The sequence below is a fragment of the Pygocentrus nattereri genome, chromosome 16 (genome assembly GCF_015220715.1).
Source record: "Pygocentrus nattereri isolate fPygNat1 chromosome 16, fPygNat1.pri, whole genome shotgun sequence".
In the NCBI taxonomy this organism is placed as follows: domain Eukaryota; kingdom Metazoa; phylum Chordata; class Actinopteri; order Characiformes; family Serrasalmidae; genus Pygocentrus; species Pygocentrus nattereri.
In genome coordinates this window covers 29908524-29936417 of record NC_051226.1, presented here as the reverse complement: position 1 = coordinate 29936417, position 27894 = coordinate 29908524, and the positions used below count along the sequence as shown (strand labels likewise).

The window sequence follows — 27894 nt, the reverse complement described above, 5'->3', positions numbered from 1 at the left end:
TTGTGTTGTCCAAATATCTGAAAGCAAAGGGACAAATCAGGCTATTCAACAATCAGGCTACATATTTTCCCTTTGCCATCATTTAATGCGAGATGTTCTCCGTTTTACCCCACATAAAATAAATAAATAAATAAATAAATAAATAAAACTACCAAAGGGACTCACACAAAATGTTCCATTGAACAGACCAATAAAAAAATCTATGTATAGCTCATTGGGCGTCTGTCCCTTACTGTTTATTCATTTCAGACTGTGGCTATTCTGTAAATAAATAAGTGAATAAATTGCAGGTTTAAAAATCATTTCAAAATCGCATTTCGTCGATACGTTGAATGTCATAAATGTAACAGATCTTGATACAGTCCTGCCTCATTATCGACTGCTGTCTGCTTCAGTCTGATTTCAGAGTTTACTCCACACCAACAGACCCTTTATCTCTTATAGGCTGCATAGTCTCATGTACACCGTCAACAATTATTGCTCTATAAAGACTTCTTCTGTACATGTAGGCTATTTTTCTGGAACATTTTCACATTCCTTAACTATATAGGACAAGACTGAGGGTAAATTTTTCAGACCTACATTTCAAGTCATGTCTAGAATTGCAATGAACTAGATAAAAGCTGTAGACACCGAATCAGAGGAAAAAGGATGACTCATTCCAGCACAAGCTGGGCAACCTGAAACTGGCTCCAAAACATGGACATAGAGAATGAATCTAGTCCAAGAACCACAAAAAAGGAGGAGGGAAAAACAGAACATTTAGTCCGGGTTGGGGCTCTCTCAAGCATGAGCTCTGAAAAGCATAAATTGTAAAAAAAGGCATTAAGAAATCATGAAGTAAATGATGTAGAAAAGCTGGTTCTGTGAAAAACAGCTGTCTATATTTAATCAAGGCGAATAAACAAGGTCTCATTTATAATTTAGATTTGCATGCATTAAACTGCTCATTTTTAATCTTTTTATTAATATGCATGGATGATATTGTATAAATATGCAGCCTTATGCAAATATTGGGCATAATTTCTGTTTGTATTTCATTCTAATTCCCAGCTGTGGTTCGTTATTTTCATTCAGGGCAATAGAGTAACTCAAATATTAAGGCACAGCATGGGAGTGTATAAATATTTCTCAATTACAACTCTGTGAAACTATAGCCAAACTCGAAATTCATCAATAAATTAACATCGGAAGGTGGTCTACTTGTTTTACAAAAGTTCATAACAAGCATTTCCAGCATCTTTTTCTCTTTGCGTTTGCATTTATTCCAGAATGTATAGGGTGTGTAATAAATAATAAATATTTCCCCCCACTGTTCTTCCTCAGGCTGATTTTGTGACATATCTTTTAGCATAATGTTTCAAATTGAAAATGTTGTCTAAAAATTCACATGACAGGAAACACGGGCTCTACATCTAAACTGTAGACGTGCTAACGTGCCTAAACTAGCTCCTGTTTGTTTACCGATGGCTTGTGAAGAAGCAGACGCCATTGGTCTACTCGGCTTCTGGTTTGAAGTGAATGCTACACGGGACACACAACCGCATTAGCTTTTAGAGGCAGTCCATCTTCTCTTCAGGTACTCTGACAAACTCTGAGTGTCGAGTCGGCACATGAATGAGGGCACAGCGTGCTGAAGGCTGGAGCTGCACTGTCTCTTTAAGAGCGGAACCCTTCACTGAAACAAACGTTCAACCCCCAACGAGTCACTGAAGCTGTCAATCAGCGGTCGGCACTCTTTGATCTTCGCACTACTGGCCTGCTCTGGGGCTCAAAAGCACTATTTGTTGCTGCCGGGCTCCATTACTTTCAAGTTGCGGAGGTCCTCCATAGCACAACAACTTTTTAACCCCCTCGTCCATTTGAACCGCGTGAGCTCTAAAAGAACAAGAACAAGAAAGTTTTCTTGTTTTTTTTTTTTTTTTGTTGGTCACAGGAAACAGGCAGCGTTTTTAATTTCTTGTTCAACAGCAAAATGCCGCAGCTCAACAGTGGAGGGGGGGATGATCTCGGTGCCAACGATGAAATGATTTCTTTCAAAGACGAAGGTGAGCAAGACGAGAAAATACAAGAAAACGCTTTTACGGAGGGGGACCTGGCTGACCTCAAGTCGTCTCTGGTGAATGAATCGGAGATAAATCAAAACTCAAACGCAGCGGTAGGTATTCCGCCTGAGAGACCCCCACATTTCGGTGTTTCTCTGGAAGGTCTGTGGCGTGCCTCGTGTTGTTTTTGAACTGTTTTGACTGAAGCGACCCAGTGTAACCAGGTACCCTCTTTTCTGACATTTCTCCGGACGCATGCAGGTGGTTAGAAGGGGACAGCAAGACGAACAGAGGGTTTACGCAGAGAAACACAGAGAACATCTTGACGAGGGTAAGCAAGGTCCACATGCTTGGGTTCTGCAGTGAGTGCTAGCGTGCTGGATGGGGTGATTCTCATGGAAATGATTTACGGGTGATACAGTAGTAAAGCCACTCTGTGTTTTCGTCATTGCGTAGTTTTATGCCTTGAATTGATGATGTCTAACTTTTTCGGGGGAAAACCGAAGAGGTTTGCCAGTCAAATTGCGTCATCAGTCTACTGTTTTTATCACTACGTTAAGTACGTGACGGAGAAAGTTGTAACGGTTATGTAACATAACGGTTCGATGTTTCAACTGATCTCATTTCATGCAGTTGTGAGCGAACCTGGGACGTTACCACACTAATGTCCAGCTCTGAACGTATGTCCGTCATACATGTTTATGTGTGTAATTCATTTGAAGCAAAGCGTGTGTGTGCGTGCAGTCTGTGATTGACGACCTTGGTATTTCTTTAGAACTGGCCCGTAAATCCTCTTAAAAACACACGAATCTTGTTCAGCCTCTTCACACTCTCATCTTTTTCCCCGATAGGCCCAAAACATCAAGATGGGGGGATGTACAAAGCACCATCCTACTCTGGATACCCCTTTCTGATGCTGCCGGACCCATATCTTCCTAACGGCCCAGTGTCACCATCTGTAAGTTCACTTTTCTTCATCTCTGTCACACTGACAAATAACGTTTTACTTGATGCAAAGACTCGTCTACTTGACCAACAAGGATTATAGCACGGAAGATCAATCGATAAGATATCACTACTGTTGTTTTCAGATTCCTCTGAGCAGGGTTGATGTAGATCTACCAGTACAAATAATAGCCTAAGTGATTTTTAGTGCTGACATTCTTGTCTGTTTTATTTAGACGCTGTAGGTGCAGGTGTACTTAGTTTTGAGTGTTGAGCCGAAACTACATTTCAGTCTTAAAATCACAAACCTTTGAACTGATGTTTTGGATATCAGGACAAAGGGTCCCTAAATGTCATTGTTTGTTATTTTTTTTCCTTAGTTTCAAAAATGACAAACATATATTTTGATCTAATTGACTTGTTAATGGTGAACTGTTAGATCACTATTACCGGTAAACAAGTCCTCTTGATGTTTGTTGCAGCTCTTCTTGACTGTGAGTCTGTTTATGTGTGTGTGTGTGCCTTTTGCATGTGTGTATGTTTGGGTGCGTCTGTATGTGCTGTGATAGGAAGCACAACAGATTTCAGTTCTTGTCCCATTCAGTTTTCTTATTTTTAGTTTGATGTAGTTTTTGGCTGCATGAAGGACGCATTTGAGAATAACACGAAGAGACCCATAGAACTAAAGTGTAAAAGTTAATAATGGATGGAAGATGGTATTTAGTGGTTTTTTTATATGGGGACATTGGAGTCAAAACTAATATTCACTGTTGTTGCGACACAGCTGTTGTGTTTGGCTAAGATGTATGAAATGTCTGTATTTCTGCTTTTGTTTGTGACATTATTCCACATGTGATATGTGACCATATTTCTTCTATAACTATGGCTTTTGCATTATCCTTGTAAGTCTCAGCTGGTCACTTGGCTGGTCATGAAGTTGGGATATAAAGGAGCCTTTAGCGTCATGTCAGTCACTGTGTAAAAGAAAGTAACCTTTTCCAGTTCTCAGAATGCCATGGATTTTCCCATCTTATCGCCCTAAAGCATGTCTAACTATCTAAGAGACTGTCTAAGATAAGCAAATCTTCTTAATAGTTTGTCTGGTTTTAATGGAGAGTTCTGCTTTAGGCATTGTGTCTATCTATTGCAAGGTATAGTCTAAAATACTTGTGGAAATGACTAATGTATGAATAAGAAATTATTGAAATAAATTTAATTAGGTCATGTGGCATTGGATTATAGCTTTATCACTGAAGGGGTTATTTTCACTATTATTCATGAGAGAATATTTCTTTATTGTTTCTTTAATACATTTGATGAAATATAGAGTATAGCTATGTTATTGTCTAGCACACTTAAAAAAGAAACAACAAATTTTTTAACAATGCCGTAGACGAACTAATGTTTAAAAAAGATTTCCAAGCTAAAACAACTTTTTAAACATTCAAAGAACCTTCACTTGATGTAAACGCTCTATACCACTTCAAATGTTCTTGCTAGAACCTTCACATAATGTGGAAGTATGTTTAAGACTTTGTAAATGTTCTTAATGCTCACATCTCATTTACACAAGTGTTTTAAAGTTTTGTTCTTGTCGTTGTTTTTCTGTGCCATCATTTTTTCTTGTTTCAAGAGCATTTTCAAAGTGTTGTGTGTGTTATTTCATTCATCTTGTGTGACGTTGGAAGTCATGCATCCAAATAGACCCCTGAAAAGGCTTTTCTTACAAGTGACCAAAAACAGTCTGTAATTCAAAAACGAATCCTAGGCAGGTTTGCTAAGAACCAAACCTTCTTTATGTGAAAACTTCACTGTCCTGCCTGACATCAACCATGAAAAGTCACAAACGATGTCTAAACGTATGTGCTACTTCATTGAGGGAATTCTTTAACCATGCAGATTGAGATCACTACAAAATTGGAAGAAAGAAAGAACACACACAACTTGGCTGTCTGTCCCGGGTGGGCATTAATAGTGAAAGCTGTTGAGCTAGCAGTGCTTGACGGACATAGTGAACTTTGAGGATTAGCAGAGAAGATTTGCTTTGAATGGGGATCAGTAAAGTTGACTCCACTGGCTGTATTAAAGGAGACAAAATGGCCTGGAGCAAGACATTTGAGCAGTCATTTCTCTGTCCTATTTTGTCTCCCTTGTTGACCACAGTTCCCTTTCTCTATCCTAACTTCTCAGCCCCCATTGTTGAAAACTTCTTTTAAAGAAGTTTGCGTGCCCTGAGAACCGAATGGATTTGGATTCTAAATGTCCTGATTAGAATTATGTGTAATTGTTTATTTGTCTGTATTTCAGAATTGACTGATATCTGACTGTTGAAAGGACGTCTCCTTGTCTTTTAAACAGACCGATTTGTACACTAAGCTGTAGCTTCTCTGTTGTAACATGGAATGAACATTCTTGTCATTGTCATGCAGAAAATGGGATTAACTTGATTTTACTAGTATTACTTGGGGATCCCCACATTATTTATGTATTTACTCAAAAACTATCTAAGCTATGCTTGTCCTTCCCCCAGTTTATGGGATTCATTACTTCTAAAACTGTGGATTTTTCATCCCTAAACCGGGCTGCCTTGTCTTGTATTGTGGTGCCGTGTTGACTCTGGCTTGTTCGAGCAACCTTTAGTTTCTGTGTAAACAATAGGAGGAACATTGGCTTAGGCGCTGTAATCCATCCATAGAAGCTATGGGCCTTGCGCTTTGCGCCTCTGACAGACAGCGATAAGGAGTGGGCCCGGGATTAACACACTCTTTAAGAAAAGCGCTTTTGCAACCTCTGGGTAAATTGTTTCTGCCAGCGATTTAGTCATGTCAGACAATGTAAGGCTTTAATGTCACTCAAAACTTCAGATTAGAGAATTAAGTAAGCTGCCAAGTCTGTTTAAAGTGTATGACGTTGGGCTACTGTAACCTCAGAATTATTCAAAGGACATTGAAGGCTCAGTTTCACATCTGTAATCAAACCATGCTGTTTAAGATAATGACGTGGTTCTAGTTATAAGGTACACTCTCTTTGTGGCTTCAGGTAAAAATTAGCGTACACTTTGAAAAGGACAGCAGGAAGTAACAGCATCTGTTCTTTTAAATACAAATGACGATAAGACAGCCACGACTCTTTGAAGTGGATGACTTTATAAAACCCTCAGTGGTGTCACTGTTTTGCTGACACTGATGTTTTGCAACATTTCAGGACTTGTAGCATCGCTGCAGGTTTAAAATCTGTTTTGTTGTTTTAGTTCTAGCAAATAGAGAAAAGGGCAAAAGAAGAAGTTCTTACTTTCCCAGGTTAATAGTGAAAGCTGTTGAGTTAGCAGTGGTTGACAGACATTGGTTTTGACTATGGTGAGGTGAGAAATATGCGTCTTTTATTTTGCATTGACATGTTATTGAACAGAAAGGTCCCCAAATTGCTCCCAAACTGGTTCAATAACTTGATCCTTGATCTTTAAGTCAGGAACCCCTGAGAAGACCCGTGGAGGTCTAGAAAATCTCTTCCGTCATTTGGATATTCCCACATGGCGCTGATGCTGTGTTCCTCATGTTTGCCTGCTGAGGGGTTACAGGCATGGGGGGTGGGATGTGGCACCCAGGTGACTCATTGACAAAGACTGGCCAGCCTATTAAGGGGGGACTGAATTGCTCTTGTTTACAAAGGCATGCTGGAGGAGCCATCCTGGCACAGCTGCCAAATTCTCAGGGAGCAGTTAATAAACTACAGGAAGATGATCATTGAGGGGGAGGGTGGCAAGTGAGCAGGCCTAGTCATGCAAATACACCTACATGTGGTGGTAATCTGGAGGTTCTAGAGTGTAAAGTAACACAGGAACATGGATTAACAGTGTCATTGTTTGCAGCAGGGCATGGTCCAAGCTTTCCAGTTTATTAATAAACTTCACAGAACAAAGGTGTAGACATTGTCAGGTTTTCCTGTCTAAAGTGGTTAGGTTAGTTTTGTTTCACCCCAGCTAGTGTCTAGCAGTCCAGAGATTTGTAATCCAGTTATGTTTCATCTCTGTCTGTTCTTTTCTCAGCTACTGTATCTTCTGCCATCAAAAGACTTTCACTGAGTGAGTCAGTCTGGTGTATTTACAAAAATGCTGTAAAAATGAAAGAAAATCCCCCACCTCAAGGTAACCATGACTCCCTGACCATAAAGCATTGATGTCAGCAAAGACCTAATCAGTGACGCATATATGGTCCTCAAGGCATACGCTTTTTGCCTTTCGAAACAAAAACGAAATACCTGAAAATGGCAATAAATGAATGTTCAAAGGTGCTCTGAGTCACAGCAGTCAGAAGAAGGGTTAGAAAGTTTTGTAGCCTCGAATGTAGTTGGTTGGCATGGCGTCTGCCTCTAGCCGTGAGCAAGAAGAGCCTGGCACACTGTGGAAGACTGATGAAGACAAAACAGCCAGATCAAATTTATTTGTATAGCGCTTTTTACAACTGATGTTGTCACAAAGCAGCTCTGCAGAATTTCAGTAAAGACGGCTAGCTTATTCTCACCCAGGTGTGCGCAAGTCCCTGCTGCCCTACTTGGTAGGTGTCGCAGTGAGAAACTCCGCAACCAGGTTGAGGAAGGGGGGGGTGGGTGGTTGAGGCAAGGGAAGGAGAGGGAGGTGCGAAAGTACTGTTTAGAGGTGTTATGGTCACCCAGGTTACTTTTATCCTCTTTGTTGTTCTCACCAGCTCTGTGTAACTGTCTTGTGTTCACATGGTCTGTTCACTATTAAAAAAGGCCAGGCATAGTGAGAATAAGATTTTCACTGCATCACTTTCTTGTTTTTTGCACAAATTATCATCACTGTCTAAGAAAATAATGCGTTATACCGTTTGAACAACACCTTTTATATTTTATGAATATTTCAGAAACGATGGGTCACTATGAATAATGGACCAGAAATTGTCGAAAAATAATAATAATAGTAACATGAGCTTGTCCTGACTTGAACCTTTATTTATAAAGGCTAGTTACAGTACGTGTCGTTTGTCCTAAAGGCTGCTTTTGTCAGCTTTGATATCAAGTTGATATAACACCTGTAACAAGTAACATCGAATTTTTGTGACATTGGGTTGTGACGTTTTTGGGTGAAATAACATAGCATGTTATCACAACGATATGACATAAATCTCGTAAATTGTAAAATGAGTCTTACTTTAAATACAGGCCAAAGAAAATGCTTTCTGTGCAGAAAAAAAATCCCACTCTGAGTGGCTCACCCACTGAGGTCAAGTGAATACTGTACCTGCTCTGCCTCATGCCATCCATGGCAGAGTTCTCTCTCTGAAGGGACTAAGTGATGTTCAGAATGAGCTTAAAAATATATAATCATTCTCTATGATAGGGGAGAGACTTTTAAACAAATACAACTTAACTGTAAAGAAGAAAAACACAATATTTCATAAGAGAGGTTACCAGGACTCCTTCTTGAGATGTTTTTAGATGTTTGCTACATTTGTTGACATGTTTACTCCCCACATCTTACACAAATGACTGTGGCGGATGGTAATTGAGACTTTTTAGGCCTTTTATCAGATCTTTGTGACCTGCTTGTGTTGGTTCCTCATCATTTACCATAGCAATTTTTACCTCTTGTGTTAAGGATCGCTTAGAACTTCCATCTCTCTGTCTTTAGTTTGATAGTGCCTATTAGGCGGAATTTCATACAATCACATGGATGGAGTTCCACATTGCCATTAAAATGATATCTGAGCCACCCGTAAGCATGTTTTTTGGACCACATATGTCTAGCTTTAAACCCCTTTCATCAGGCCAACTTTGATGAGTGTATGTAGCTATTCCTGAAGACTTTGTTAAACGCTACATCATCTGTCATGGTGCCTTGTAGAGAGGAGAGTTTGTCGCAAACCCTTTTGGACATCCTCGGAGAGCAGGAACAAGTTTAGTGTGCAGACACAGTATGTGTGAAAGCAAAGCCTTGTTGGACTCTTTTATGCTTCAGCACTAGCCTTGTGTTAATACGCTAGCCATGTGAAGCATATGAGTACATTTTGCATGCCCGTATACATGTGTGCTTCCATATGTGTTTGAGTGAGGCTCCCGGGAGCAGACCCAGCTGTGGCAGTCGGCTAAGGCCTGCTGGGTAGATGGGTATCAGATGGGAGTGGGATTAGGCTGCTGTGATCACACCCACGTGGGCCTGCCCCATGCGGCTGGGGAGGCTCCAGTGGGTCTGGGCCCACACTAATTCGGGGTGTGTGGGGCGTTGGCTGACCCCAGCAGCGGGAAGTGGGACAACTTCTCCATATGTCCCATGTAGAACTTTCTTTTTTCCTTTTTTCTTTCTCTTTCTTATGCTTTCTTTTTCTGTGTCTTTTTCCTTCTACCACACCACTGTGAAACTATGTCAGTCTACCTCAAATCAAAAGCTGCATATCAAGGTATTTGATAAAATGATGCCAAAAACAAGCTAACTTGTTCAAATCCAGAATATTTCCATATTAAGGCATGTTATGGCATGACTGTCCTATCTAGTTTACATTGAAAATGTTGGTGTCTTGATAGACAGCAGCCCTTGCAAAGTGATCAGAAAGAAATATGTGAAGAGATAAAAGATTATACATCTTGGCTAAATTTGAAATCACAAATGGTGGTTTATCTCAATCCAGCAGAACAGTCACTTTGTTTTCCAGTTGAAGCCACAACATGAAGTTGCTGTTCTTCGTGAAGGGCTTGTTTGCATTCTTTTACATTACTGGCTCCAGAGAGGGGCTACAGTGGTTGGTAGGCAGCAAATCATTAAAATCCTATATCCAAATGAAATTTTAGCATTGAGACACATTTACTGTGGAACCATGCTAAATGTGATTTGGCATTATCTTGCTGAAACAAGCTAGGCCTAACTAAGAAAAGACGCTGTCTGGACGGCAGATGTTGCTCCACAACCTGTATATATCTTTTAGCATTAGTGGCACCTCAACAGATGTAAACGTCACCCATGCCGTGTGCACTAATGCACCCCCATGCTGTTGCGGATGCTGGCATTTGAACTGTGTGCTGATAACAAGCTGGATGGTCCCTCCTGTCGTTAGTGATTCACCTAAATCTATCTTAGGGCTCCAAAAAGAAGGCAGCACCATTCCTGGATGCTGTTTATATATGGTTTCTTCTTTGCCTTGTTTCACATTTGTGGATGCAGCGACGACCTCTGTTCACAAACAGTGGTTTTAGAAAGTGTTCCTGAGCAGATGCAGTGATTTCCACTGCAGAATCTTGTCTGTTTTTAATGCAGTGCCGCCTGAGGACCCAAATATCACAGCCAGCCATTGGTTTTCGGCCTTGTCCCTTGCATACAGAGATTTATCTGGATTGTCTGAATCTTTTAATTATATTATGTACTATAGATTATGAAATACAAGTTCTTTGCTATTTCACATTGAGAAATGATAGCACTCTATTTTTATTTACATTTTTCACAGCGTTCCAGCTTTTTTACACATTGGTGTATACACACACACACACACACACACACACACACACGTGTATATATGTGTACACACGTGTGTGTGTGTGTGTGTGTGTATGTATGTATGTATGTATGTATGTGTGTATATATATATATATATATATATATATATATATATATATATATATATATATATATATATATATATATAAAATTATTATACGTTATACAAATAACGTATGTGGTTGATCACCCTGGTTGAAGAATGTTGCTCCAGTTTAATTTTGGGCATTTTGTGATGTCAAGACCCAACATATATAAAATATAATAATTTAAATCTTTAAGCACATGAAGAATTCACTAGCTAATGTGTAATCAAAATAATACATTTTGTCCATATCATGCAACACTACTGTCCACTGGCAGAGCACTCAGGTACACAATGAAGCACTTTACCTGGGCACACTACACTTAGTCTATATCCAGTATATATTTTAGCTGGAAGTTAAATATGCGTATACCGCTACTAAGCCATTCGCCTAAAAGGAGGGGCATCCCACTTCTACTGCTTGTTCTCTTCAAATGTTATGGAATGTGGTTTTTCATGTGGTTTTTGTACCCTTATGATCATCTGGGGCCAACTGGAAACCATTTCACTACCATAAATAGAGCTCTCCTTGTGAGATCAAGAAAAGTCTTTGTAGATATCTAAAAATTTGATCAAATAAATGGATGAATGTTCAAAAATAGCATCCAGTTTGTGATGGTGAACATTAAAGTCATGATTATGCTCTGGCAGTTCACCTTGGAAGGGCCTGCAATAATTACCTGTTAATGCTTTAATTGAAGAGATGAGGGTAGTGAGGGTTGGCAGAGCAGCCACAGGGGGAAACCCTCAAAGCATTTTATTTGTACGCTACATATCTTGCGGGTTTAATGTAGTGCTTCTAGCCATAGCAACGAGGCAGCTCCCTAGAAGAAGGTTATTTAAGTATAATCTTTGTGCTACTCTGTGTGTGTGTGTGTGTGTGTTTGTCTGTGTTTTCATTGCCATTCAGCTGTGATCAGCAGACACATGCACACTGTGTATATGAGCGTTGTGGTAGAAGCGCCGCTGACATACATCTTACATCCTGTGTTCAGTGATATCAAGGCCAAGCCTTGCTGCTAGAGTAGAGTGAAGGTGAGGTGTAGTGTGGTTAGAGGAAGAGCAGTCACAATGTTTGTGCGTGTGTATGCAAGTGTGTATGTGTGTATCTTTGGATTTGTGCAACTGCACTGCATACTTGTATGTGGAAAAGATGTTGATGGAGGCAAGTCTGTCTCTTCTCCTCCTCCTCCTCTCTCTCTCTCTATATCTCTCTCTATTTCTTTCTGTCTCTCTCTCTGGATCTTATCTGATGGGGGTGGGCGAAGAGAGAGTGAGGCTGCGTGGTGGCGGAAGGGAGTCAGCAGTAAACACTGAGAAGTCTGTAACCACACAAGCACACCTGGCACACCTCACTTTGAACGACTTCAAACAGTCAGAGGCAATCTCATCTGCACCTTTAACCATTTCACAACCATGCTCTCAAGGAAAATCTACATGCCACCAACACCTACACTGGCCAACATCTCTTTTCTTTTAGACCACTATACAACTCCTGCAGATGCCTCTAATCAGTCACTGTATGATGTGAACATCTTGACCAATCAAAGTTCTAGTTGGGTGTTTTGATTAGGGAATGTATCGGTCTGTTCACAGGCGTCGTATTGGGCCGAGATCAGCAGAAAATGCTGGTTCACGTATCGGAGGGGCCCAAAAATGAATCCTCTCCAATCCTGTAACAAGTCTATCCTGAAATAGCAATCACTCACACTATGTGATGCTGTTAGCTGTGTGTGTCTGTGGGGTAGTTAAGGGTTTGAGTAGTTTGAGTTGAACGAAGTGCTTAATTTTAAATAGCTCATTTTAAAGCTGAGTAAATATTGAAATATTGGATCGCTATCGGCCGATACTTATGACTTCAATAACTGTAAAAGAAAAAGTGGTAACATAGCATATTGAGGCATTCGTGTCAACAAATAAAAATAATGCAGGCCATCTTTAAACATGCCACATTTATTTATTCACTGACACATTTTTAATATATTATAAGTCATACTGCAATCACAATACATAGCAGTAGCATCAACCAGTATTTTCTCCATATCATTCGGTTCTAGTTGACAGTTGTCAAGAGCCAGAGTTTATGTGCCTTTTCCCAAAATGACGTAATCCAATGAATACATTTAAGTTGCTGGTTTCCCAACCAAAGATGCCTAAAGAAGTGCAAAGTAGCAACAGAGGGAAACTCTTCACCCAAGATGATGTGCTGCAGATGCCTCAGTGCAAACTGCTGATGTCTGTTTGAATGGCCTCCATCCAAAGAGGCAAGGGGGCTGTGGCTCCCTGTTGTTTTATGGGTGCTTCGCTTCATCTGCTTACAAAATATAAGTGAGATTTACAGCAGCAGTATGAAGAGGAATGATCTCATAGTCTTCTCTGTGGTCAAAGCCTCAAAGAAAACAGCAGAAAATCATCCCTTTCCTCTCCAGGCTTTCCAGGGCTTTCACTCTCGTCTGTCAGCTTGAAAAAAAAATTGCCATAACTTCATCCCTATTTAAACCAAAGTTCATTCATTCATTGAAGTTTGAAAAGTTTCCGTTTATCGTTAATTAATTCCAAATCAGGCACTGTCTGATTTTAATTATATAAACATTAACGTGGCACTATTTCAGTGCAATCCTTTTATGAAGAAAGGAGGAAAGGGGTGATTCTGGTTTTTGGATATCATGCCAAGTAACTTTTTGTTCCCCTTGGGCTTCCCTGTTCAAAGACACATCTCTAAATGTAGGCTATCAGGGTGATCCATATTACATGGTTGGTTACACATTGGTGTTCATTTACCTTGTAGTTACACTAGTACAGAACCACATAGGTCCTTATTTTATTTCTAACGGTCCATTCATTGTGAGATGTTCTCACAATGCAAAGCTGTCATTTGCAAGTGGTGTTAAACTAATGGAGTTACAAGGTTACAAGGTTTTCTTATATACTTGAATTCCTATTTCCTTTGTAAAACACATTTAATGTATTAAAAGAGAAAAGACAACGTGTTTTTTTTTTTTTTTAAAAGGCATCTACAGTTAGTTCAGCTGCCTGACCACATGCAAGATGCAGAGTAAGGATTTCATGCATGCACACTAAGCTGCTTATCTCAGCTCTAATTCATCTACTAGATAGGTGAACAAGGTCATTGTGCTGCTGATAGAGTTTGTGGAGATGTGAGGTAGGATGGGTAGGTTTTGGTTAAACATCTTTGAGTGTATTGCTCTATATGATGGTTGGGTTTGTGTGAGTACAGTTGTCAGGTCTTGTGGTTTACCATGGAAAACAGAGAGAGCAGGCAGGTCTCTGTCTGTTACCTGAGAAACAAAGCATCTGTGCTATCAGGGGCAGCAAGATGGAAACTTTGTAGCTTTCCATCGCGATTTCTCCAGCGATCTCACCTGTGCTTTTGTTCCCTCCAAGTACAACAGTTTTTGGTGTTTACACAGTGATGCCTGCATGACCCAGACCTGAGGGAGCTTTTTTCTAAGTTCAACATAGGAATGTTTTCTTGTATTAGTCTCTAAAATTTGTATTATTTTACTTGTATTATCTAAAATTAGGTCTGATTTGATCATAAAATTTTAGATAATGATTAAAAGCTATATAAAAATTGTGATTGACAATTGAGTAATAATGTAAAACCAAAACAAATGGAGTTTAAATATTTAAGAGGTTTCATTATGTGTATATTTACTTTTTTATCAATTCTGCTGATAAGCAGAAACTAAATTTTAAACTAATGCAAACTATCCAGAGGGCACACCCAGTAAAATCATTGCTTTGCAGTGCTAAGGTGTAGCCTTTGGCTGTGATTTGTGTTTGAACCCAGCTGTGCCGGGTACTTTCTTTCACTGGAAGTCCCCATGAATGTAGTTGGTTATATTCTTACTTAGGGCAACAGACCTGATCTTGAGCTGCTTCACAGTGGCATGTCGCCACTAGCTTCAGAGATGACTCCACACAGTACGGTTGTCAAAAGCATTCATGCTAATCACATTTTGCTCTAGAAAATCAACCCTGGTATTTGAGTGTAGCACTTAAGGACACCATCTCTTAGGTTGAAATTGAGGCTCACATTAAGTCACATATCAGGTAGAAAATAGATGCAAGCATGATTTTGATTTTCACTGATGGATGCACCTCACCCATGCTTGTATATTGATGCACAGTAACCTGTCATTTGACAATTATTATTAGATGCATGCATATGTAGATTGGATTAATCACAAAAAAGTATTAAATACATACAAAAGACATATTTTAACTAGAGCCCAACAGAACATTTTTCTACCAATACCAATTTTAAGGAGCTAATAATTGCATCAATGATAATATCAGTTCATATAATTTTAGGATATCAAATCCAAAACACCCTCCAATGGTTTTAGATAAACAAGGCTTTAGTGACTGTTATGACTGTCAGATAACTGTCCATTTTCAATTGTCAAAAACATCTGTCAGTTCTCACTTATTTTCACATTATTTTGTGACTGAAATCAAACAAATAATATAGTGCTGTAATTAGAGCTTTCCAGAATTCTTAGAAGTTTTGTTTAATTTTTCATGAAAACATTTTTAAATACTGTAATTAAACAGTGATGGTGTTGTGTGTTCAGGTTTAGCAGTTCAGTCTGTATTGCTGCTGCAAATGCGAACAGTTGGTTACTGTAAGCTTAGTAGTTTCTCAAGAGAAAAGCATAAGAAACCATTGAAACCGTTAGAATTCTTAGAAATGGATGACTCTCTTCTTCATAGAGCTTTCTGTTAATTGCTTAATAAAGCAACCCATTTATCCTCAGCTGATAGATGTTTATACCCTGGTTGTATAGCTAGTTAACACACTTTAGTAATGACTTTAGTAATCCTGCTTAATGCATAAAATAGAACAATCAGACTGTACCTGTCTCCTGGGCAGATAATGGTCAGATTGTGTGGTGGTGAGAAATCAGATACAACTAAATTTGGAGAAGAAAAGGCTAAACAAAAGCAAGCAAAGCTTACAAAGGAGATTTAATCTTACTGAAAATGTAATCTTACTGATGGAGCGTTAATGATATATGAGTGATTTGGTCCCTAGTGGGTAAGGAAGTCAAATTTGTTTTTGTCTGAGACTTTTTACACTGACATTTAAGGTAAAGAAAAGAAACACTCTTGGCTTAGACAGAATCATATCATCCATAATGGGTTGAATATAAGCTGACCATCCAGTTCCAGCTGGAGCACCATGTGTTTGTCCTTACTCCAGCATCTCTCAGATTAGTCAGTTCTAGATGGCTGGATCAGCACAGAGTGAAAGGGAAAGCAGTAGTTCCGTGTCAGCAGCTGACCCACACCAAGCGCCTGAAGCACTGGGGATGCCTGGCTGGAAGAGGCAGTGGCCGCAACTCAGCACTCTCATCTTTTCGATGTTGCAGTTGGCCAGTGATGAAACAGCACGACTTATCTATGGCATCTGAGGGCCATTCTGTGGCTGCATGGCAGAACGAGAGAGAAAGAGAAAGAGAGAGGCACTGGCAGACAGGGAACTGATCTTGGTTAGAGTCTTGGCTCCGGGATGCCGCTGCCAGGAGCTGGGAGAGGCGGAGGCAATTATGGGATCCAGAGGTGCAGCCAGTCCGGCAGCAGCTGGGCCCCTTCCGGGGAAGCAGTGCACCCATAGCCAACCACATATTTACATTACAAATCATCGGCAAACAATTTGCCCGACCACAGGACAAATAAGGGCTATTGTTCCGAAGGGGATGCAATGAAACACAGGGGAGGGTCAAATTCAATTTGCTTGGAAAGCTTTTGTGAGCAGACTCCCGTCCTCATGGGCACTATTTTCGGGTCAGGAGAGCAAGCACAAGAACTCTAGCAATTTATTTCAGGGTGAAAATTATATAGTAAGGTGGCTTTGCTGTGTTATTTGCACAGATGATCAATTGCTGAATACCACCCTCTGAGACATAGCTCGCCCACAACTGCAAAAACCTCCCATCACCACTTTCCCTTGAGAACAGCAAGTAAGAAGTGTCTTCAGAAGAGACAGGAATTAGAAGCTACATTCCCAAACTTCTTTGCAGTCATTGTAATTATCAACACCTTAATCTTAACTTAATACTGATATTAATCCATAGTTATGCTGACAGAATTGATTACATTAGCTTAGTAATCTACCAGTTATTTTGACACTTATTCCAGTAGCAGTGAAACAGAGCAAATTACAGGAAAACATTGATTAATTTTTTGCTAAAAATAATAATAATTGATAGAAAGGCATCAATCAGGCTCTCTTTTTATTGCGAAAGAGACCAGTAGGTGCTTTGTCACTGGCAGTTCATAAAAAAAGTAAATTCACTTTTTTGATCGTAGTAATTGTGACAGCCCTAAATCTAACACTAATCCAAATGAACCAAACCGTTACATAAACTGTAGTGTGGTTAAAGAGGCAGGTGTACAGTTCAAGAACCAGCAGTTAATCCTTCTGGTACTTACCGCTCATCCGCATGCTCTGGGACACAGAAAGATGAACAAAACAGGAAATGAAGTGATACCACAGCTACTTTATTAAAATCCCCAAATAATTGTTTTTATTGTACATTTAGTTGACCGATGTCTGTGGTCAAAAAGCTGCTAATATGACCCAACATATGTTAATTGGGATGTTGTGTTGCAGTGCACCGCTTTGACTTAACTCGCTCACAGCTTCCATATGTATTAGCACTAATACATTCTAACTAATTTTATTCAGTAATAATTTAAACAGTATAGGTTATTCAGATTTCTGATTTGTTACATATTTCAAGGTTTGGGCAACAACAAGTAGTTATTGAATGATAAATTAAATAATTTAATACTAATCAGCCTTGATATTTCTTCTTCTCTTTTCAAATACAAGACATTCTGCTTGTTCATTTTACTGTAACTTCACTCTGAGTGTTGTGGCACATTGTCATTCTTTATGGAGTCTTCATCCATGTTTGTCATTCTGGATTTCTACAGATTAGTCGAAGCCTATTACACTGTAGAGTATTAGCATTATACATGTACCTGCAACAAAAAAGGGTTAATGATGACTAAAAATGATTGCAAAAATAAAATGCAGCACCCTGCAGTAATGAGTAAAAGCATCTAAAATAAACAGTTCAAGCATGGGTGAGAACAGAATTCATACACATAATTGTACTATATTTCTCAATAAAGGACGATTGATGTTGCCATCACAGAATGTCCCATATACAGTTGCCTAATATTTGACTGCTATTACAAATCGTAACCCACTACATTCTGATGTATGGAAAATATGGAAAATGTGAATTACACTTAGAACCCTTAGAAGAAACAGTTCACACCAGCAGTAACAAAAGCATGGTGTGATTTCTCACTCATAGCTCATTGGAACAAGTCTCTGGAGACAGCTTCACAATTTTTGTTACCGCTTGATGTTTTTCTAGTAAAAAAGTTATCAGTGCAGACTCAAAGCTGTTAATACAGAATTTAAATCAAATGTAAAGGTTATTGCTTGTATAAATCACTATGTTATGAAAAATATCATTAGGAAAGTAATAGCTTTTGACTTTTTTGAATGAATGACCTGCACACCTGTTTTAAGAAACTGCATATTGCCATATAACGCGGACCATGTCACTGTACATAACTAAACCCTCCTCATCCATAACATGAAAGGATTCAAGTAAACCACACAAGATGAAGCTCGCCATTGCGTTTTTGAGGTCCATGAGATGAAAGGAAGAGTCTGAACATCAAATCAATACTCCCGTCAATAGAAACATGTACAGGAGATTAAAGAGAAAGAAGCTGGTTGCAGTGTGCTAATAGCATACAAGGGATGCCAAATGGAAAGGCCTTTAATTGATGTGAGGAGGAGAGGGAAGAATAATGCACATGCGTGGGTGAAGGTGTTATAATGGCACACTGCGCTCCCTAACATGAAAGTATTGTAGGCTGTCCACCTCAGAGGTTGCATTGATCCTTTAATCAACTAATACCACACGGCTCCACTTAAAATGCATTAACGCTCACTCAAGATGGGCTTGCCTCTTGGGATACTTTATTCATCAGTGTTGCAAGGCAAGGTATTTTGTTGGCTGAGTGAGAGAGTTGACCAGAATGTGTTGCTGTGGCTTTAAGGGACCTTTAGAGAATGCACTGGTTGCATTTTGCGTCTGGTTGTAGGTAAAGTGATGACGTGTTCTTAAACTATTAACTTTATTAAACTGTTATATAAACAGTGTTTAGTTTTCAGTATAGAAAAATAGAGTGGGTGATATGGCAAAAATAGAACCATATCTTAACTCTTCTTACTATCTTTTATGTATCACAATAAGGGCTGTCAAAAAACTGTGATTAAATAGTTAATCAGTCATTGTTTGCATATTAATCTTATTTGGTTTTGATTCAATTTCACTCTAAAGAAAGATTTTATTTGTTCTGATCAATGAGTATATATTTCACATACAGTTGCATGCAAAACTTTTGCACCCAATATTGTTGATTTTCCAAGTAAAACATTTGTACATTTGAATGCACAATTTGCTGAATTTAACATACTTTTTTCCGTTATGTTTAACTCGGCAAATAAATAGAAACTGTGCACTAAAATGTGCAGAAAAACACCATTTTTAAATTTGTTCTCTGTAGATGATGTGTTAACTTACTTTCACTTAGAAAATCAGCAAAACAGATTTTGGCCCAGGGTGTTCAAACTTTTGCATACAACTGAATGTCATATATATTATTGATTGTTCATACTGCTCTTGTGTTTTTGTTACAGTGGAGGCTCTCGAGGATAATTGTAGATTTCTACTTTGCTGTTGCTTTTGTTAGTTTACTTCTTGTTGATTTATCCTCAAGTGTTTCGTGAGCACTGCACAGTCTAGTCTGCCTTTTAAAAGCTGTATTTGAATGAGAGGGTTACAATCTGTGATAGCAACATAAACCATGTGAGCAACTGGGCTTCAGCCTGGACCACTGTGGATGGTCTAGATATCAAACTAGGATAGCGGCATTAAAACAAAATGAGTAATACATACACACACACACACACACACACACACACACACACACACACACACACACACACATCTTCTAAGCCGCTTCTCCTTCAGGGTTGTGGGGTTTGCTGGAGCCTATCCCAGCAGTCTTCAGGCGGAAGGCAGAATATACCGTGGACAGGTCGACAGTCCATCGCAGGGCAGACAGACAGATAAACGCACACAGTCACACCTAGGGGCAATTTGTCATGTCTAATTGGCCAGACTGCATGTCTTTGTACTGGGGGGGGACCGGAGTACCTGGAGGAAACCCACGCAGACATGGGGAGAGCAAGCAAAGTCCACACAGAAAGGACCCTGGTCACCTGGCCAGGGAATTGAACCCAGGCCCCATTTGCTGTGAGGCGACAGCGCTAACAAAATGAGTGCGTTTAATAATTTATCATATTATTAATGTGTTATTAATGCATTCACTTTGACAGACTTAATAATAATATTTAGTGCCACATTTAAAAACTATAAGCACAAAAAATGATCTAGAAGCAAATTAAGCTGGCAAAAAATGGTTAAAATGAATTAATAAAATAAGATTATATATATATATATATATATATATATATATATATATATATATATATATATATATATATATATATATATATATATATATATATATATAATGGGCAGACACAGATCAGCTACTTGTTATTATGCCATTATATAACTACTGTATACTGATTGTTGTTGTTTACATGCTCTCAATTATTGGTATTTGTTTTATTTATTTATTTTAGATACATGCAGTCCTACTGGCCCATGATATACTTGGAAAAGTGCCTTGTAATATAATTCATCATAGTAATGTTAACATATGATCATATTGCCCATCCCTAATAGGAGCAGGGATTTGGGATCTGGAGTTTGATTAGAATTGACTTGATTTGATCTTATTTTTCCCTCATGCATCAGTGTGGATCTGTTGAAGGCACTTAAACACAGTACTAATGAGTGAGTCACTGATAAAAGCTGATGTGCTGCTTCAGAATCTACAACTGCTGACCTGGCATTGATATTACTCTCTTCTTGAAGACAGCATTGCAACCATATCAATAATACGCTTCTCAACTTGGAACCAAAGATACACTCAAGATAATCTCTGAGTACTGCTAAGCGTTTACTGTGGATTTCACTTTGGGCACTTTGGTTGCATAAGCGTTGGCCATTTTGGACAGCATTTAAAAAAAGTGATCAGCCATCATTTTGGTCATATGAAATAATGTTAGTTTTTTTGTTTGCCTCTAAATGAGAGCAACATGTGCTTCTCAGCCATGTGGAACTTGGTTAGGAAATATACAAAGCATTCAAAATTTTTCTTTCTTTGAGAACCCACAGGACAACAGCTCCTTTGAGCTGCCTTTCTCTGGTTTAATTTGAATGATATCTGCAGCCACATCTAAGACCATAGCGCTGTGATATTTGAGCTGGCCAAGTTAAATTGAAATCACAAGTGGATTAAAACCTTCCATGAGGTTCATCTCTGGGGAGCTGGTCATGATGTCACGCTTGTTCAATAACAAATGACTGCGTTTCCCACTTTTTGCTGTGTTGGAATAGCCACACAGGCGTCTCTGTTTTCACTTCTGAAGTATTCTCTTTGTGAGAGACTGCGACAACACACTTTGTTACCGTATTACAAACAAGCAACTACTGTAGCCTTTTGTAACAGACATCAAAGTTCCCTTGGAAAACAGTGAATGTGGTTCTATATTGAAGTCATGTTAATATTGTAACTGTCAATTATTGGCATATTTGCTGGGTTTTGTTGCATTTGCTCCAATTTATGCTCCAACTGTTATGAACATTTTGTGACTGATTTTAAAAAAAAGCTAACAATTCCGGGTAGTCCTCCCTCTCTACCCTGCATTGCAAGCCAATGCAGACATCTGTAAACAGAGTTAGTAATTAACATTATCCTTCAAGCTTGTTGAGCTGTTACAATGACGTTCAGTTAGTGACACAAAGGTCCAGTGGTTGCTAGCTTTCTCCTTCCCAGCAACTCTTAGCACTGGCAGCATCATATGGTAGGTGGAGTCCAAGCTAACAAGTGGAATTTTGCAATGACTAAATTAAGGGGAAATTAAAAAAGTAAAAATTAAAAGTAAAACTTATTTGAAATGTTATGTTATTATTTAAAATGCCTCTAAATATCACTGCTGCATTGCCAATAGTTTTTGGTTTCACCAATGCCTTTAAATCTTTGAGACCTTGTTATTGACCGATATTAGCAGACAGGTTGGGCCCTACTATCTGCATTTTCTCACATATATACTAGATACTTTTGTCTTTTGTCACTAATTAGTATTTAATATTAATGGCTAATGGCAGGCACAGTAAAGCTGTGGGGACGATTCTAGTGAGGACGATTCAGAGCTGAGAGGGTTTTTGATTTAGGTTGTTGTTGGCTAATAGAGATGTAGCCTAATGATTGAAGGTGTATGATGATGTGAAGATGTGAACATGAAGTCTACCTCTAGGTCACCTTGCTGAAGTTAACTTTCCCCACGGACGTTTTGTGGACTGCTGCTGACCTGGGATCAGTAGTGTCTCTGCTGTTTACCTTTGGCATAAGCAGACAGTGTAATTTGGCACAGATTTCAGAGCAGGGCCCTTAGCCTGCCAACTGCACAGTGTTGTAACCATGGGAACATCATTACTTTTTCCTGGTGCAGCAAGGGCCCAGCCCAGCAGGTGGGCTGCAAAACTACCCTTGGCAAGTGGAGAAGTGGGGGGGTTTCTCCACCATAATCGCTTGATCCAGAGGGGCAGAGTGAATTAATCAGAGGGAATAAATTACTACATGAAAGGGCTATATTTCCTCTTCCATGCATGCGTTGAACTATGTAGCTTTTGGATTTCCATCATCTATTTCTAACTACAGGGATATTAAAATGGACATTTAGATAGGTAGTTTAAACAGTTTTTAAATTGTTCTTCAGGGTGTTTTTGTTCAAATCTAATCTTGTTCTTGAATGTAGTGTTTCCGTGTAGCCCCACACCCCTTCTTAAGTTAGTTTGTTTATTTATTTATTCATTTGTTTGTTTATTTGTTTGACCCGAACTTGATGAATGGCAAATGAAAAAAGTCCTATGACGTTAAGTGTATCATGTACCTGTATTCCTTTGGAATGGCAGATATAGAAACATCCATGGATTCAAATGTCATTGTTTGTGGTTCTCATTTATCCAACAAAATATTCTGCTAGATTATATCTAAATCATACATTTTTTACAATATGGAATTCACATCCTAGATGGAACTAGTTTAGTTTGTAAAAACTAGACTAAAAAGTAAATGAATGTATAAAGTCCTGAACTAATCCTGAACCTAATGCGGTATTTCTCTAACCTCTTTTTAGCTTGACTCATTGTGTTCTGATGAGTTATGGTCAGTAGATGATGATTTTATTGTATTTTTAACTAATTTTAGATTAGAATGATTGTGCAAAAGGAAACTTTAAGTAAGGGAGAGGTTAGATTTACTTTTTTTAAAAAGCAGCCAGCACATTTAAAAATATTGGTTTTATGTTTAAATGTTTGTTTGTTTGTGTGTGTGTGTGTGTGTGTGTGTGTGTGTGTGTGTGTGTGTGTGTGTGTGTGTGTGTGTGTGTGTGTGTGTGTGCGTCACACTTCCCCTCAGAGAACTGTCCATCTTCTCACTGGGGTCTTTGATGTACCAGCCATTTAATAAAGAGACCTTCAAGTGGCTTGCAATGACACTCTGCTAAAAAGGGGCTCTGCCTCACCCAGTCTCACACACTCACACACACACACACGTGCACACACACACATGGATGCACTTACAAACTCCTTCACCCAGAGACATTACCACCAACAGCACCAACTTGCCTCACCTCCACAGTTAGAGAGGCTGCTCTCTTTCATCTGTGTGTGCCACACTCGCACAACGCCGTAATTATCATCATCATAGCTGCTGGCGGCGGAACATCTCTGGCAAGGTGTAGCAGATAAGCTCCCAAACACGGAATGGCCTCACATTCTGCCCAGGACTTTTCCTCCATGCCAATTATCCCACGTTATTAAAGATAACCTTGTTGTCCTGTCCTCTGCTTTCCTACTCCTTATTTGACACTTTGCTATGCTAAGACACTTTGGGATGCTAAGACACATTTACCCTAATATCTTCAATAAGGCTCTCACAAATACCCAGTTTAAGCTGATTAAACTTAATTTAACAAAATCATTAAGCAATGTTGAACTTCTCAGTGAAACAACAGTAATTGGAGGCCGTTCGTGTGATGATGATGCATATTTTAAATTCTTCTTTTGGTCTTGCTTACAGTTTAATAGTCCCACTTATTTGTGTGAATATTTGGTCACAGAGTGTTTTTTTTTTCCTAGTGAACGCCTGTTCAGTTTTTTTTTCATTGTTCAATTATGTTCATTTTTAAAATGTGTCTTCTTGCTGAATCAGCAGTGATTACTTGCTGGTTTACTTGATAAGAATGCATATTTTAAATTCTCTGTATGACTGTATGAAAGAGGAGCTGAACTAGCGTGTTTATATGCATTTTGTCCACACGGCGTTTTTTTTTTTTGTTTTTTTTTTTTTCGTTAAAAAAATGAAGTCTTATTTCTTCTTTTTCAATCAAGTATTTTGGAAAAGCTGGTCCATATTTTGTTGTGTTTTTTTTTTAACCATTAATGCTCAAATTGTCAAAATTTGTATATAAACCTAAGTGCCAGGTTGATAAACTATATTCTATTTCAGCTTTGACATTTATAATCTTAGTGCACATGTTGTGTGTGAGTAGATTGCATTGTTTCCAAGTAATATTGAATATAGATGAAGGGTTTTTTTCTGAAACATTAAGGTATTTCCCTCTGGCACAAAGGCTGGTTCAAGAAATACCCGGCAAATTCAAACAACGCCATAAGCACAGGTTTCAGTATGACTCTTGAAGCTTTCTCAGCATGTTTGAAATAGTTTGTTTTCAAGTCCGACTGACGTTGACTGAACAGTATTTTCCCATCCTTTTTCCCCTTTGTTTCGTTTCTGGACTGTTCTTCTCATCTGTTATAATAACGATTACATTAAAAAAAAAAAAAAAAGTTTTTTATTTATTTTTATTTTATTTTTATATTTTTTAAAGAGACGATGAGCTCTGAAATGCTCGGTATAATAGGTGCTGTATATGGGCAGTGTGAATAAAAATAATTGCAGTAATGATAAATGTGATTTACATGATTATGCTGCTAATTAATTTCACAAAAGTTGAACTCTTTTTTTTTTGAGCAGACAGTTCAGGATAGAGACGAACACTGTAAGAGTTAATTCAACACTAGTTGTTTTTCTCTGACAGTACATGTCTCATGTATTGTGTTGATAACCATGAGGAGAAGGAAGTGTGTTTTGCTGTTGGATTTATGACATTTGCGGCACGGTTTGTTTCCCAAAAATTATTTGTCATAATTTCATTTCTCTGCATAGCGTAAACAAGGCTATTAATCATATCTAAAATTGCACAGGGGACCATTTAAGTAGACAAAACAACATTTTATGACTGATCTTTTCTTCAGCTAATAGCTTCTTTTCATCATGTATTCAGTTGATTAGTTTTATGTTTATGCACAGTTTAAGATCACAATTTACAACAATTGCAGATTTAAACAATGGCATGACAGTATTGTCTCATTGTTGAACTAAACACAATTTTTTTTTTTTTTTTTTTTTTTTTAATTTCTTACAATTCTGGATTTGCCCTTTGATAGAACGGAATAATATTGAAAGTGGGCTGGAGGGACTTTCCTTTATTAACCAGGATGCAGCACTTCCTAACAACTATTCAAGTTTTGGTGCATTAATGAGTAAGTTTCTGATCCAGATCATAGTCTTAATAGGATGTGTTCATAGTTACTAATAGCAGAATGCCCAGAGCCACCACAGCCAATTAGCTTTATGCATTGCAGATCAAACAAATTGATTGATGAAAGAAAGAATCATTGGTTGTCATATGACTAATCAAGTACTGATAATTTTGACGATTAAGATGCAAGTCATTCAGCGTTATTTGATGTGAAATGGTGTGTTTTAGAGAAACTTCCCCACTCTTGATTTCTTTACAATGGTGGGGAAAGTGCCTGATTTGTGGCAGAGGTGATGCATGGCAAAACAGTAGCAAGTAGCAAGACAGTGTATTTTTTTTTTTTTACATTTACCACTATCTCACTCTTATGAATATTGCATATAAAACTCTGAAGCCACAAATAGGTTCACTAGTAATTTTGGAGGGCTTGTGCTGCATCCAAACATTTTGAGCGATTTTGTTTATGATTGAATTTTGCAGAAATGTAGAAAAATGCATGGAAGTCCTCTTTTTACTGAAAGGAAGGCCATTTGGAGAACATGAATTATCATTGTTCAAATTACTTATTCAAATTTAATCGAGTAATTGTGTAAGTCCAAATGTCGTACTATCAGTCTGATGTATTGCATGCAAAACTTTTTGCTTGAAGCTTCAAAGGAAGGAATTGTACTGTAACATGCATTTGTTTTCGGTCAAGCTCACGAAATCATCAGCTATTTAGTACCATGAGACGGACATCAAGGATCATCTATACCAAACTTCTTTTCATCAGCGTTTAGTAAAAAATTCCCCCAAAGAGTGTATCACTGAGTGACAGTCCCTCTATAAGAGCCTTGAGGATAGAGAAGGAGAGTGGGATCAGGTGGGAGTGCGGAGGTAAAGATTGGTTTTAGTGTGTTTAAACATGCCTGCATTGTTATGTCTGCAGTGCCTTTGATGTTGTCCAAACCTCCAACTAAGTGGCGCTCATTTTCTCCATCTCGGTGATGCCGAATCATTTCCAGATTGTGGCATGATGCCAGGATGGAATTGTTGTCACTCATAATGTTTGAGAGCAGGCGAAGGCAGAATGCATCCTAGTTTGTTACAAAGGCATATTAAATTAGACTGAATAGTTGTCCGAAACCTTGTTGGATTTTCCGGCAGTACTTTAGCTGTGGATATATATGAGAAGCACCTTTTGTGTCAGAACATTGACCGTTCCAATGCCATTTCCAGTTTCGTTTGCAGGAATTGAGTAGGAATTGAAGTGAAATTGACCTCAATTCTAATCAACCCACACACATTTACCCTCAAGACAACAGGAGTAGATACAGAGGTTTTAAAGACCACTGTGGAATTTTTGCTAATCTCACTTTCACTCAGACAGGAAATGGACTTTTTTTTCTCAGTTACAGTAATCCCAAGCAGACGCAAATCAACTTCTCGCACGAAAATATTGTGACAAATTGTGTACTTGAGGTCATCTGAGACTCTGACAACTGGACAAGAAAAAACTAGGAAAATGCATATTTTTTTCAGTTTGGTTCTCTAAACTAAATTCTTCTCCTTAGCTACATTTGAGCAGTGTTGTGCGTCTTTCTGCACACACTTTGTGCAGTGCCTTGTCCCCATCTTTACCTTGTTGATTGAACAAGTGTGGGCAGCTTTGAAAGCTGATGACTAACTTTGTTCTCCCACAGACTGACTGATACTCAGATACTCAGACCACACAGCTCAAAACCAAGTGCCCGGGACTCAAAATGTTCTGTCTTTCTGGTGTCTGTGTGCAAGCTATGGTAGCACCTGGGAGGCAATATTAGTCACAACCTTCCCCATCAATGAAAATAATACGTCTCACATAAAAAAAAGAACTTTAAATGTGATTACTGTGTGTGACATACTTTAGTCTTTTTGGTCGTTGGTAAAAAGAAAAAAAACGAACATTACATTTATGGCTGTCGCAATAATTCAATTAAACTCACTTAAAATCACTTAAAATGTACCTTCCCAAAGAATTTGCAAGTTGCATGATAATACATCCCTTTACAGTAAGAAACAGAGTTTGATGAACCCCCATTCCTCTTTTTTGTAAACAAAGCCGTACTGTACATCTCAGAGCACTAACTACTAATTGGGTGGGTGTGTCACTGGGTGGGGAATGGAGAGCTATCTAGGGGTTAAACATGATGTTCTGATGATGGGGCCGACACACCGTTGCGCTGCTTGAAAGCACACTTTTTTAATAGCTTCCTCGTTTATCATTTTCTTAATGAAATATTTTTGAATCGTTGACAGGCTGTTCCTTTGTTTGTATAAATAAGTCAATTTGTATTTTTTGGCCTATTTTTGAAACTCGATTACCAATATAATCAATAGTGACACCCCTAATCACACTGAATAGTGTGCCTACAGCCACTTATGACTTTGGTAAATCGGATAGGAGGTGCACGTCTTCAGAGGGTAGTCA

General features: G+C 38.6%; 1 protein-coding gene across 7 annotated transcripts in view; it reads left to right on the top strand.

Annotated features, from left to right (window-relative positions):
- The first annotated feature begins 1689 nt into the window (after positions 1–1689).
- Positions 1690–27894, top strand: part of tcf7 (transcription factor 7) — a 51393-nt gene continuing 25188 nt past the window's right edge. For 3 of the 7 annotated variants that reach the window (XM_017705298.2, XM_017705299.2, XM_037546302.1), the window contains exons 1-3: positions 1976–2158; positions 2307–2376; positions 2897–3003. In XM_017705298.2, the coding sequence (XP_017560787.1) occupies positions 1976–2158; positions 2307–2376; positions 2897–3003 (360 nt within the window). Of the gene's footprint in view, positions 2159–2306; positions 2377–2896; positions 3004–27894 lie in introns of all 7 variants that reach the window. The other 4 variants (XM_017705302.2, XM_017705300.2, XM_037546301.1 and 1 more) reach the window with 4 other exon arrangements.